Raw genomic sequence first — 12,186 nt, 5'->3', positions numbered from 1 at the left:
ACCAGAGGGAGGGATTCAGGTTAGTAAGAGGAGAGGCAAGAAGGAATCGTGACTGTCTCCCTCAGCCTGGCTTTGGATGGGGCCTTTCTCGTTGAGTAACTCCCCTTTCCCGTCATCAGTGTCTCTCTCCTCCCAGGCTCGCTGGGACTGCCACGGGGTCTGTCTCTGATGCCGAAGGCATTTCACAAGCCTGAAGACCTCCCCTACTCCCAGTGCCCAGGGGTGGAGGTCAGAAGTGGGGAACGAAATCCCACCCCTAATGAAACACAAGCTTTCTGAACATCAGGAAAGAAGACCAAAGGCAAGAGGGGGACAGAAGAATTGACGGCGAGGAGGAAATGACCCAGTGGCCTTCATCTTTCTTCAACTACTTGTTCAGTTAGATTTTGTCATATTTCATCTGTGCCTTTGGCTTTTCATGGTTGTCTGAATGGATCTTCCCTTGGGGAATTCTTTATCCTTCTGTTCACACACATTGTTCTTTGGTTCAGGAACTAGGATCCCTGGGCCTGGCTCTTGTTTTGATGGTCCCTTCTGATGTTCCCCTGATGCCCCGTATCTTGGCCCTGCCTTCCAGGCCACTTCGCAGTTACACAGCTTTTATTCCAGCTGCTAAGTGCTTTCCATTACTTCTACTGATTTAGTCACATGGCTTTGCCTAGGCCCAGCTTCTCATTTTCCTTTCTGTCTCAAGAAGCCACAAAAACAAAAACAAACGTGGCCGAAGCACACATGTGTGAGCGTGTGTGCACACACACACACAACTGTGCAAATCTTCTGAAGAGTGAAAAAGAGAAAAAAAAACCAGCACAGCACAATGGCAAATTTGTGAATGCTACAGTTTGATGCCTAATGCTAAGACAGACTCTTCTGCATAATTAGGACTACCTGTCATGAAAGCTCTGGGGATGATTTTGAACGTGACTCTAACCCACAGTGTCAGGAGAGCTAGATGATGATGCACTAACTTGCTGAGTGACCTTGGCTAAGTCAGCTCCTCTCTTGGCCTCACTTGCTTCACCTGTCATTTGAAAGTGGGAGAGATGGTCTCTAAGAACCTCCCCAGTATTCATAGTATGTAATTCTAACTGAAAAAAAGCCAGTCTAAATAAATTTTTAATACCTATTTTATGATGCTGGTCAGAGAGGAAGAGAAGAGAGAGCCCTTGCATGTGGTCACGCATAAACTCCCCTCCAGGTGTGCTGCTCTCCTCCCAGGAGGGCCCCCCCAAACAGCTCTGGTACCTACCGTCCTCCGCGTAGTACCAGTCAGGATTCTCGGGATGGCCTAGAGCGCTGCTGGCATTCCCTTCCTGGTCGTAATACTCTTGGCTGTACTCATAGTGGTCGAGAGTCCAATCTACAGATGTGGGAACAGGACAGAAGCAACCCTAATCATCAGACCTAAAGAAGTCACCATTTTATTTCACTGAAAACCCCCTTTCCCAACGGTTTCTAGGTCCTGAAGGAGGGTTCATGTGTCTTTCCAGCTCCTGACGCTGACGGGGCAGATGGAAGGGGTCGGGCACCGTGAGTTTTCATTTGAGGGGGCTGTCATGACCCAGTGAGCCAGCGCTGGCATTTGGCAGGGTCAAGAGTACGTGATTGGAAATGGCTTTTCACTAACCGTGACCTTGGACAAGCCAACTCTATCCTCCGTGCCTCAGTTTTCTCACCTGTAAATAGCAGGAAGATGACTGGGGTGCAGGGAACCTCCAAGGTCCTGTATGAGATCTGCCCAGGGTCAGATCCAGTGGCACTTGAGTGCCTTGTTGGGTGGTTCTGTGAATGAAGTTTCTCAGTGGGACTTTATCAGTCACCTTAGCTGAATAAAGTCAAAGAAACTTGTCCCTTTTCTTTCAGCTTCAGCATCAAACTACTCTCGAGTTATTTATATAGAATCGTCGTAACTGTTAATATTTACTGAGTCTTTACTATGTACCAGGCTCTGGACTAAGCATTTTACATGAACCACCCCATTCCATTCTCATAAAAATCTAGATGTATTATTATCTCTACTTTAAGCTTAGAAACCTGAGGCTCAAAGAGGTTAAGTAACTTGTCCAAGGTCACATAGCTAACAAATGACAGCATAGGAGCTAAGGCAGTTTATCTCCATATATCCCTTAAATTGCACTCCCTCAACTGCTTCAGCGGGCCTCTCATACTGCCTCAGATAATTCACAGTTACCCTTGGGAAAGGGGTCCTATCAGTCCCGTTGCATATCCAGCCTGCTAATTAGGGATTGTCCAAGGACAGCCTTGAGAAGGTTCACGGATCTTGCCTACTGAAAGAAAGGGCAGTATATGGCGTTGCCCATGGTTGTAAACCTTACACTAGACCAATCCACTAGGAAGAGCAGGTGTGTGTAAGCCTGGACTCAAGCTCTTTGTTGTCTGGGGCCTTGGAAGATGCTGATAGCTCTGTGGCTGATGGAGAGGAGTTTGGGATTTGAAGAAGGTTGGGTTGACTTTGCTCTCTCCAGCTGGCAGGAGTATGGCAAGTCAGCAAGTTGAAGCTGTAAGGAAGCTGTCCAGAGATGCATATGATAATGAGGCAGGAGCAAATGCAGATAGCCGGCTTGAAAAGGCGCTCCCACGGAGCCACAGCGATGGCCCGGAGGATGGCACCTTACCTACGCCCGATTATCAACCACATTATCTTATTCGTCTCTCAGTCATTCCCTTATAGTCTTTATCTCTTTGGCTTTTGAAAAATCGACTTTTGCACAATGGCTGTTTTATATTTCCCATTAAAATGGAACTATCTTTTTATTTCCTTTTTGAATACGCCAACTCTGGTTCCTTGCCAAAGTTTCACCTCATTTATCACAGTGTCAAGTCAAGACTCCCTTTGCCTCCTCATTATTTCTCCCGAGCTGCTTTTCCTCACTATGAAAATGCTCTCAGAGGAGGCCACCTTTCCAGGCATGAGGATCTAGGTTGAAGATAAGGCCATTGTCTTCCTGGAGCAAATAAAGTTTCTTTCCATCTAGCATGATAAAGCAGAGAAAGGGTGAGAAAGTAAGGGGAAAAATTTTTTTTTCTGAGTTTGACATGAAAGATTTCAAACAGACATTTGGAAGAGACAATGAGTTTGGTAATGAGATGATTGCCCCATTTCTTTCTTTCTTTTTTCTTTGGAGAATTGATTTTTGTTTTTCCAACAGGTGTTTATAGATAAGCGCCTTCGAATCGCTCCTATAATTTCTCCCATCACTCCCACAAGTCGAGGGTCAGAATGGATAATCTTGGTTAGACCGTTTAGAATCATTTCTTTTGCAGATATTTGGAAATGAGGGAAGATTTTTCATAAAGATGGAATAGTATGATTTTTCCAGGTGACAGAGGATGGATGAAATGTCTGTTGGGTTTTGATTTGAATCCAGCCCTATTTACAAGATCTGTTCACCTCTCAGTGAAGCTAAGGAGGGAATAAAACACATAGACTTTGAGTTACATTCCTGTCAAGTGAGGCCTTAAGTCCCTACTATTCTCCAGGGTCCAGGGCCCTTGGTTGAGGTGGAATAGAAGAAGCAGAGGCTCAGTGGCCCCAGATTGCCAGAAGCCATCAGTTGGAAGACTGTGCAAGGGAAGGCCAAGATCCTTGACATTCGGGGTGGGTTGCAATATGTTTTGAAAATGCTTTTTAGAAGAGTCACCTGGGAGGGTTTCTCTACCTCCAAACTTAAAGCTTGTTTTGTCTTTTCTATTCTATTGGTAGTTCATCCCATTGCCTATGTAAGAAACATGTATTGTGCACCTACAGTGGGACAAGTATTATGCCAGGTGCAGGAAGGCTTTGGGAACAATGGAGAATTATACAAAAAAGAGTGGGATGTGGCCTCCAGTCAAAGGACCCTCGAATCCGGGGTGGATGGGGGAAGAAAGCCAGCCAAGGAAGGAGATGAAAGGGTAGTGAAGAGGCAGGAGAGCTGGATGTGGCCAAGTCTAGCTGACAGCCTCAAATTCCACATTGGTACTCTGGTGTGGTATGAGCCAATCTGATGAAATAAATGAGACCTGATTCTTCACCTCTCCCTGTGGCCATGCTTATTGCAATGTGCCTTTGCAGCTCCTCTCACCAAAAGATGGAGTCACAAATCAATAAAATTAGAGATGAAAAAGGAGAAGTTACAACAGACACCACAGAAATACAAAGCATGCTAAGAGACTACTACAAGCAACTCTATGCCAATAAAATGGACAACCTGGAAGAAATGGACAAATTCTTAGAAAAGTGTAACCTTCCAAGACTGAACCAGGAAGAAATAGAAAATACAAACAGACCAACCAATCGCAAGTAATGAAATTGAAACTGTGATTAAAAATCTTCCAACAAACAAAAGTCCAGGACCAGATGGCTTCACAGGTGAATTCTATCAAACATTTAAAGAGCTAACACCCATCCTTCTCAAACTCTTCCCAAAAATTGCAGAGGAAGGAACACTCCCAAACTCATTCTATGAGGTCACCATCAGCCTGATACCAAAACAAGACAAAGATATTACAAAAAAAGAAAATTGCAGAACAATATCACTGATGAATATAGATGCAAAAATCCTCAACAAAATACTAGTAAAAGGAATTCAACAACACATTAAAAGGCTCATACACCATGATCAAGTGGGATTTATCCCAGGGATGCAAGGATTCTTCAATATATGCAAATCAATCAATGTGATACACCATATTAATAAATTAAAGAATAAAAACCATATGATCATCTCAATAGATGCAGAAAAAGCTTTTGACAAAATTCAACACCCATTTATGATAAAAACTCTCCAGAAAATGGGCATAGAGGGAACCCACATCAACATAATAAAGGCCATATATGAAAAACCCACAGCCAACATCGTTCTCAATGGGGAAAAACTGAAAGCATTTCCTCTAAGATCAGGAACAAGGCAAGGATGTCCACTCTTGTCACTATTATTCAACATAGTTTTGGAAGTTCTAGCCATGGCAATCAGAGAAGAAAAAGAAATACAAATTGGAAAAGAAGAAGTAAAACTGTCACTGTGTGCAGATGACATGATACTATACATAGAGAATCCTAAAGATGCCACCAGAAAACTACTAGAGCTAATCAATGAATTTGGTAAAGTTGCAGGATACAAAATTAACGCACAGAAATCTCTTGCATTCCTATACACTAATGATGAAAAATCTGAAAGAGAAATTAAGGAAACACTCCCATTTACCATTGCAACAAAAAGAATAAAATACCTAGGAGTAAACCTACCTAGGGAGACAAAAGACCTGTATGCAGAAAACTATAAGATACTGATGAAAAAAATTAAAGATGATACCAACGGATGGAGAGATATACCATGTTCTTGGATTGGAAGAATCAATATTGTGAAAATGACTCTACTACCCAAAGCAATCTACAGATTCAATGCAATCCCTATCAAATTACCAATGGCATTTTTTCACAGAACTAGAACAAAAAATCTTAAAATTTGTATGGAAACACAAAAGACGCCAAATAGCCAAAGCAATCTTGAGGGGAAAAAATGGAGCTGGAGGAGTCAGACTCCCTGACTTCAGACTATACTACAAAGCTACAGTAATCAAGACAATATGGTACTGGCACAAAAACAGAAATATAGATCAACAGAGCAGGATAGAAAGCCCAGAGATAAACCCACGTACTTATGGTCAACTAATCTATGACAAAGGAGGCAAGGATATACAATGGAGAAAAGACAGTCTCGTCAATAAGTGGTGCTGGGAAAACTGGACAGCTACATGTAAAAGAATGAAATTAGAACACTCCCTAACACCATACACAAAAATAAACTCAAAATGGATTAGAGACCTAAATGTAAGACCAGACACTATAAAACTCTTACAGGAAAACATAGGAAGAACACTCTTTGACATAAATCACAGCAAGATTTTTTTTGATCCACCTCCTAGAGTAATGGAAATAAAAACAAAAATAAACAAATGGGACCTGATGAAACGTAAAAGCTTTTGCAAAGCAAAGGAAACTACAAACAAGACGAAAAGACAACCCTCAGAATGGGAGAAAATATTTGCAAACAAATCAATGGACAAAGGCTTAATCTCCAAAATATATAAACAGCTCATGCAGCTCAATATTATAAAAACAAACAACCCAATCCAAAAATTGGCAGAAGACCTAAATAGACATTTCTCCAATTAAGATATACAGATTGCCAACAAACACATGAAAGAATGCTCAACAGCACTAATCATTAGAGAAATGCAGATCAAAACTACAATGAGGTATCACCTCACACCAGTCAGAATGGCCATCATCAAAAAATCTACAAACAGTAAATGCTGGAGAGGCTGTGGAGAAAAGGGAACCCTCTTGCACTGTTGGTGGGAATGTAAATTGATACAACCACTATGGAGAACGGTATGGAGGTTCCTTAAAAAACTAAAAATAGGCCTTCCCTGGTGGCGCAGTGGTTGAGAGTCCGCCTGCCGATGCAGGGGGCACGGGTTCGTGCCCCAGTCTGGGAAGATCCCACATGCCGTGGAGTGGCTGGGCCCGGGAGCCATGGCCACTGACCTGCGTGTCTGGAGCCTGTGCTCCACAACAGGAGAGGCCACAACAGTGAGAGGCCTGCGTACCACAAAAACAAACAAACAAACAAACAAAAAAACTAAAAATAGAATTACCATATGACCCATCAATCCCACTACTGGGCATATACCCAGAGAAAACCATAATTCAAAAAGACACGTGCACCCCAGTGTTCATTGCAGCACTATTTACAATAGCCAGGTCATGGAAGCAGCATAAATGCCCATCGACAGATGAATGGATAAAGAAGAGGTGGTACATATATGCAATGGAATATTACTCAGCCATAAAAAGGAACGAAATTGGGTCATTTGTGGAGACGTGGATGGATCTAGAGACTGTCATACAGAGTGAAGTAACTCAGAAAGAGAAAAACAAATATTAACGCATATATATGGAATGTAGAAAAATGATACAGATGAACCGGTTTGCAGGGCAGAAGTTGAGACACAGATGTGGAAAACAAACATATGGACACCAAGGGGGGAAAGTGGCGTGGGGGATGGTGGTGGTGGGATGAATTGGGAGATTGGGATTGACATGTATACACTGATGTGTATAAAATAGATAGCTAATAAGAACCTGCTGTATAAAAAATAAATAAAATAAAATTCAAAAAAGGAAAAAGATGGAGTCAGTTTCTCCATCCCTAGGGTCTGGGCTGGCCTTGGGACTTGCTTTGCCAATAGCTTCTAGTGGATGCATTGTGTGCCAGCTCCAAGCTTCTCTTTCTCTCTCTCATGACTGCCGTGTGAACAAGTTTGGACTCTTCTAAGTAGGATAATGGAACATGTGAGGCAGCCTTAGGCCCCAGCCAAGATCTCAAACATGTAAGAAAGCCCAGCTAATCTCCCAGCTGACTACAGACACATGAGGAAGCCCAGCCAAGATCAGCTGACCCTGTCTAGGCTAGAAGAACTGCCCAGCTGAACCCAGTCTAAATTGCTAACCAGCACAGTTTGAACTGCACACATGGGTCCACTTACATGTGGATTTTTTTTCAGTAGATACATACGCACATGCAGTGGAAATGTATTTCCTCTTCCTTATGGCTTTCTTACTAACATTTTCTTTTCTCTGGCTTACTTGTAAGAATACAGTATATAACACATATAACATACAAAACTGTGTTGATCGACTGTTTATGTTATCAGTAAGGCTTCCAGCCAAGAGTAGACGCTTAGTAGTTAAGCTTGCGGGGAGTCAAAATGGATTTTTGACTACATGGGGAGGTCAGGACCCCCAACCCTTGAATTGTTCAAGAGCCAACCATATCATGTAGTAATAACAAATGAACACACATGACTTAATATTGAGTTGCTGGTGGGATACGAATTTTAGATACTAGAATTCCTCAGTGGCCCGGGTGGTTGCAGAATTTTAGGTTTCACGGCTGGATCTCAGAGGGCACATCTCTTGAGTTTTGTATTTAACTTGGTCTATCTGATTTCTTTCCTTCAACTAGACAGTTGGTTTCTTAAGAGAAAGGGCCATGTCCATTCCTCTTTCTACCCCACAGGGCCCGGCACAGAGCCCTATATGCTGTTAATATATGTGTTGGACAGATCAACCTTTCCCTCTATGGCCAAGCCTCCCTTCCTTCTGATTGGCTGGCACACAGTGGGCACATAGCTCTGCCAGTGAAGATGGTGTCTGCCTGGTACAGAGTAAACAGGGAATTCAGGGAAAAAAACTATTTGAGATTTGGGTCATAGATATTTGGTGAAGAAAATGCCTGATGAGCTAATAGGAGTATAGAAATTTGTCCAAGGGCTTTCCTGGGGAGACAGGGACTGCATGCAGGCTGACATGAAATTTGGTTCCATTGGTAGATTTTTTTAAAGTTTTCCAGGTTCCAATACAGACTACTTGAGATTTTCTCTAGGCTATAGAGAAGGAGAAAGCTTTGCAGGATGAACAGGGGAGCTGTCAGAAGCATTTCATATCAGGTATAAAAAGAAACCCTTGTGGATTTGTCTAATTATAAGAGTCTGTTTTTAGAATTTATCAGGAAGAATGGTAAAGAATATCCCGAGTTAACTCAAATATTCCACATAATAGGTTATTATGTACTGAGTATTTTCTATGTATTGGTGACTATACAAAATAAACGTGGTCACACACAACCTTATTTAACTTTAAAAAAACCTCTATAGCATAGGTATTATTATTCCCATTTTACAGAAAAGGAAAAACTAAGGCAGAAGGAGATGGTATCAGAAGCCAGGTCTACCTAAGTCCAAGTCTGGTTTGCTAGCTTATGAGCCCTGGAGCCTCTTGTGGGTTTGTGTTTCCGGAAACTCCATGGGTTTTGGCTTCCAGGAAGTAACACCATTGGGAAATCTCTTTTGTCACATCCTCCAGGTCCCTCAACCAGGATTATCGTGGTCCATACATGGGGTCTCTCGGAAAAACTCAAGAGTTCCTGGGATGGGGTTTTGCAGCTGCTTGGGTTAAAGAGCTTGCCAGATGTGTGGAACAGAATAAAAATCCCTGGAATGCCGTCCCTGTTGGCACCATCCATCACTGTGGCACAGACAGTTCCTCCGAGGGCCTCCCCCAAACCCCATCCCTGTCAGCCTGCATTTGATGCTTCCATTCTGGCTGACAGGGCAAGCCCAGCAGAGACCCTTGCTGGCAGGCATCAGGACAGCTGATGGATGGGCTCAGCCTGTGTTGCTGGGCAGAATCTAGCTGGCTTTGAAGAGGCATTTCTGCAGGCCTGTGGGCTGTCATGTCACCTGCTTTGGGGAGATGGGCAGAGTCTGTGTTGTTTGATGGTCACCTCCTCTGCCACCCGTTGGGGACTGTGGCCCAGGCCCATCTGCTCCAGCCAGGCCCTCACCATGTACTGTCTCCAGCAAGACCAACTACAGTAGCAGCTTGCCCGTGGACTTGAGCACAGCGTTTCCCTGGCCACACTGTTGTCAAAGCCGGCGGGGAATCTGACAAATTCCATCAAAGTACAACCCTCAGGTGAAATTAAATCAGACGCGAACAGGGCTGTTTTTAGAACCTAACCTGCTCTTTGCAGAAAGACCCAGCCACTACATCTCACCCTGTTCCACAGCCAGAGGCTGACAGAACACCTCGAGATGGACTCGGGGGCATGCATGTTCCAGGATCCCTTCATCTACTTAACCAAACTATCAGAAGCCCTTGGCAGGGTTCTTATAAAGCCCAGAATCTCAGTATGTTAAATCCCACATTTTCTACTCCTTACTAAGTGGTTTTTCAGCCTGTGCTCGAATACCGCCAGTGATGGAGAACTCACTACCACTCAAGAGCCCAAAAGCCCATTCAGATTTTTTGACAACTATGATGATGAGGAAGTTCTTCCTGTTTGCAGATCAAATCTGACCCTAAAGTTTCCAATCTATTTGATAGAAGCTGAAGGCCTTATGGACACAAAGAATGTATCCACTCCCTCTTCTGTGAGGTCTGCTCAGTAGGGCCACTGCATACATTTGTTCGTGTTGTTCACTGCACAATCCAGGGTGTCATAAACTCATAGTCATTGTAGATGTCTTTTGAAACTTTCTGGCCGGTGGCAGTAAAGTTTCTTGAGGTAAATACTCCTGTTAACTCCCACAAAGCCCACCTTGTGGACTAGGGGTGGGGCTGCTTTTCTTTATTTTTTTTTTTTTGGCGGTATGCGGGCCTCTCACTGTTGTGGCCTCTCCTGTTGCGGAGCACAGGCTCCAGATGCGCAGGCTCAGCGGCCATGGCTCACGGGCCCAGCCGCTCCGCGGCATGTGGGATCTTCCCGGACTGGGGCACGAACCCGTGTCCCCTGTATCGGCAGGCGGACTCTCAACCACTGCGCCACCAGGGAAGCCCGGGGCTGCTTTTTAAACACTTGAAGAGGGTGAGGTCCCTTGAGTGTTAGATGTCCTGTTTCTTCCTCTGTGCAAGCCCGCAGTTCCGAAGCTCTGTCTCGTTGGCACCCAGACCAAAGCAGCCCCTTCAGTGGTGCCTGAGAAGTTCGCGCTGAAGGCTGGGGAGGAGGCAGCTCTTCCCATCTCTTGGCCTTGGACCCACCCTGGATTCCATGTACGCTGCTGGTCTGGCCAGCTGGGGGAGCCCCCTGAAATACGATTCTTCCAAGCAACTGAATTATATGTTGTTGAATTCAACACTCTCCTTTGCTTTGGGGAAAGACACAGATCCTTCCCCAGTCCCCACACCATGCTCATGTACATTTCTATCCAATTCCACAAACATTCCCTGCAGGGCAGGACAAGTTCCAAGCCTCGCTTGCCTTGAGCCGGCACAAATCTGTCTGCCCATCCAGGGCTTTGCTGCCGGAGAATATTGACTGTCAAGCTGAATTTGACCCAGTTATCACCTTCTTTGCTCCGAAGAGACCCTTGATCCAATGTTTAGACGTGACTGTGATCTCCATGTGCCTGGCTCTTGTCCTCTGTGTGTGACCAACACAGGTCGTTACCAGTGGGGGATGTGTCCTCTGCCCCAGTGAAATAATCAGTGGAGTTTTCTCCTTTGGGCCTCAGAGCAGCAAAGGGAGACTCAGACCCAGAGACAGAGACCGAGAGTTGGACGATGTGGCAGGAAGGAGCAGCTCTGCTCAGCCCAGGCCTGGCTGAGGGCACCAGGCAGAGGAAGTGGGACAGGTGAGAGGTGGCAGGTGTGTCTGTGAGAGAAGAGCCTGTGTGGAAGACCATTGAGGAGACACACCGGGTGGAGGAGCAACCCAGTGGGGGTGCTGGTGAGAGGCCATCAGCAGCGGTGGGCCAGCCGGGGGCTGCCTGCACGGCACCACCCTCTCAGCACAGAGGGGCTGGCTCCCCACCGAAGTGGGTGGAGAGAGTGAGGTAGCACAGGGCTGGCCTTCCTGGAGCCATTGTTCAAGACACCCTCACTTTGCCTTGGCCTTTTGGTCTCATTTCAGACACTAATGGGCTGTGTGACCTCAGGCAGGATGCTTCCCCTCTCTGGGCCTCAGTATCCTTCTGTATAAAATGAAGGGGTTTAACGGCTTCAGCAATTCTTCCCTTGGGGTCATGAGACTGGACATCAGGGATGTCCACAGGCAACTCAAAATTGTGTAAAGCACTGTGTGTGTGTGTGGACACACAAATACCCAGGAATGCATTTCTCTGGGAAGATCTTCAAAGCGGTCCGTGACACTTCTGAACCATTGGAACCCTGAGGTCACATCCACACTCGCATGTACGGGCCCCCTTTTCTCCATCCCAGAACCAGCCTGTGGGGTTGGAAGCCCCAGGGGGGTCCGCACACTCACCTGGGTCCGGGTCGGTGAGTAAAGACAGGAGGGAGAACTGAAAAACAAAATGACACAGAGCAGAGCAAGGTTGAGTCCTCTGAGCAGGCTGGGTGCTTTCCTGAGCTCCTGTGAGCTGAAACGAGCCTTCTCGGAGTCATAGCTAGGACACAGGAGCACGGGGTACTTCCTGATGGCTGGAGCGGTGGTGTCGTGGATTGGAGAGAGAGGGGCTGCGGCCTATTTGACGATGCTCCCCACTCTTCCTGTGCTGGCTGAGTGATCCAAAGCATCACTCTTTCTCCCCGGGGTGGATGTGTAGTGCTTGCACTTACCTGTTCCCATGCTGGAACCTGGCCGCCCAGGTACTGAC

General features: G+C 45.4%; 1 protein-coding gene across 2 annotated transcripts in view; it reads right to left on the bottom strand.

Moving 5' to 3' along the window:
• The window catches only part of HABP2 (hyaluronan binding protein 2), a 36,932-nt gene that overhangs the window by 12,558 nt on the left and 12,188 nt on the right, over window positions 1-12,186 (bottom strand). For both annotated transcript variants that reach the window (XM_032609316.1, XM_032609317.1), the window contains exons 2-3: window positions 11,835-11,871; window positions 1,250-1,360 (exon numbers count right to left, since the gene is read on the bottom strand). In XM_032609316.1, coding sequence (XP_032465207.1) covers window positions 1,250-1,360; window positions 11,835-11,871 — 148 coding nt within the window. The remainder of the gene's footprint in view (window positions 1-1,249; window positions 1,361-11,834; window positions 11,872-12,186) is intronic.

The sequence above is a fragment of the Phocoena sinus genome, chromosome 16 (genome assembly GCF_008692025.1).
Source record: "Phocoena sinus isolate mPhoSin1 chromosome 16, mPhoSin1.pri, whole genome shotgun sequence".
Lineage (NCBI taxonomy): Eukaryota > Metazoa > Chordata > Mammalia > Artiodactyla > Phocoenidae > Phocoena > Phocoena sinus.
This window is presented reverse-complemented; position numbering and strand designations above follow the sequence as displayed.